At 49.4% G+C, this 1592-nt stretch overlaps 1 protein-coding gene across 1 annotated transcript; it reads left to right on the plus strand.

Annotated features, from left to right (window-relative positions):
- Nucleotides 1-285: 285 nt before the first annotated feature.
- Nucleotides 286-1233, plus strand: LOC118969088 (olfactory receptor 2A12-like). Its single transcript, XM_037002276.2, has one exon. The coding sequence runs from the start codon at nt 286-288 to the stop codon at nt 1231-1233; it is 948 nt and encodes a 315-aa protein (XP_036858171.2).
- The last annotated feature ends 359 nt before the right edge of the window (nt 1234-1592 follow it).

Consider the following 1592-nt stretch of genomic DNA (forward strand, 5'->3'; position numbering starts at 1 on the left):
AGATTGCACATGAGCAGTTACGGTTAATTATTGCTTGAAAGCATTGTGTTATGCACTTCATATACATTGCATCTACTCTTCATAAAAACTCTGAAACATCACTATTCTTAGCCACATTTAACAGATGAGGACTGAGGCTCACAGAGGTTCAGTAACTTGTTCAAGACGGCAGGTGACTAGTGAGGCCAGAGACAAGATCCTAGACTTAGAAACTCCAGCATTTTGGGTAGAAAACCATACTTTAGATGACATTTGAATGAGAGTGATTCTCCTGCAGGCCCCACCATGCAGCTGCCTCCAGGGCAAAACCAAAGCTGGGTTTCTGAGTTTATCCTGCTGGGCTTCTCCAGAGACCCCCTGTCCAACAGGATGCTGTTTCTGGCCTTCCTTCTCCTCTACCTGAGCTCCGTCCTGGGCAATGGGCTCATCATCACCCTGATCTGGCTGGACGTACATCTCCACACTCCCATGTACTTCTTCCTCTGTGTCCTCTCCCTGCTGGATATGGGCTACGTCACCACCACCATGCCCCAGATGTTGGTGCATCTTCTCGCTCACTCTCAGACCATCTCCTTTGCTGCCTGTTGGCTGCAGATGTACGTGTTTAGTGCCCTGGGTCTTTCTGAGTGCATTGTTTTTGTGGTCATGGCTTATGACCGATATGTGGCCATCTGCTATCCACTGCGCTACACTGTGATCCTCAACTGGAGTCTGTGCACACAGCTGGCAGCTGGGACCTGTGCCTGTGGTTTCTTCTTCTCTCTAATCCATACTTTCCTCACCATGAGGCTACCATATTGTGGGCCCAATATAATAAACCACTATTTGTGTGACGGCCCCTCAGTGCGAAGCTTGGCTTGCATGGATACCCACCTCATTGAGATGGTGGACTTCATCATCAGTGTGTTCGTTGCTATTATCCCGCTCTCCCTCATTCTGGCCTCCTACATGCGTATTGCCCAAGCCATTCTCAAGATCAAGTCCACACGTGGTCGCCGCAAGGCGTTCTCTACCTGTGTTTCCCACCTGACCGTGGTTACGTTTTTCTATGCTCCAGCCACCTACATCTACACGAAGCCCAACTCCAGCTATTCTCCTGAACAAGACAAGCTGTTCTCACTCCTTTACAATGTCCTCACTGCCCTGCTCAACCCTGTGGTGTACAGTCTGAGGAACAAGGACATCAAAGGGGCTTTTCTCAAAGTGACAGGGCGAGATAGGGGGCTCTGGTGAATTGGGAGACAGGCGCGACCAGGGGTAGAATGTCCAATGCTGAGGAAAGGGTGTGCCTTAAGGTCAACATAGTACAGGGTCAGTGCAACCAATGCGGTTCATGAATGGAGCATGGCTGCCTCCATCAACCTGCTATAGTGTGGGGCAGTGACAGATAACTCTGTACTATGAGGGCTCATGGCAGCTAAAATTCATTATTGCTCATGTTCCATGTGAGTTGTAGGTGCACCATGGCCTTCGGCAGTTGGATTTTTGGTTCCAACCTGAAGGAGGAGGCCCTTTCTGGAACATCCATTCTTATAATACAGAGAATGGCACAATGGCTGAAATGCATCAGGGCTCTGAAAGGTTCTGCTCAG

This window comes from Manis javanica, chromosome 4 (assembly GCF_040802235.1).
Source record: "Manis javanica isolate MJ-LG chromosome 4, MJ_LKY, whole genome shotgun sequence".
NCBI classification, from domain to species: domain Eukaryota; kingdom Metazoa; phylum Chordata; class Mammalia; order Pholidota; family Manidae; genus Manis; species Manis javanica.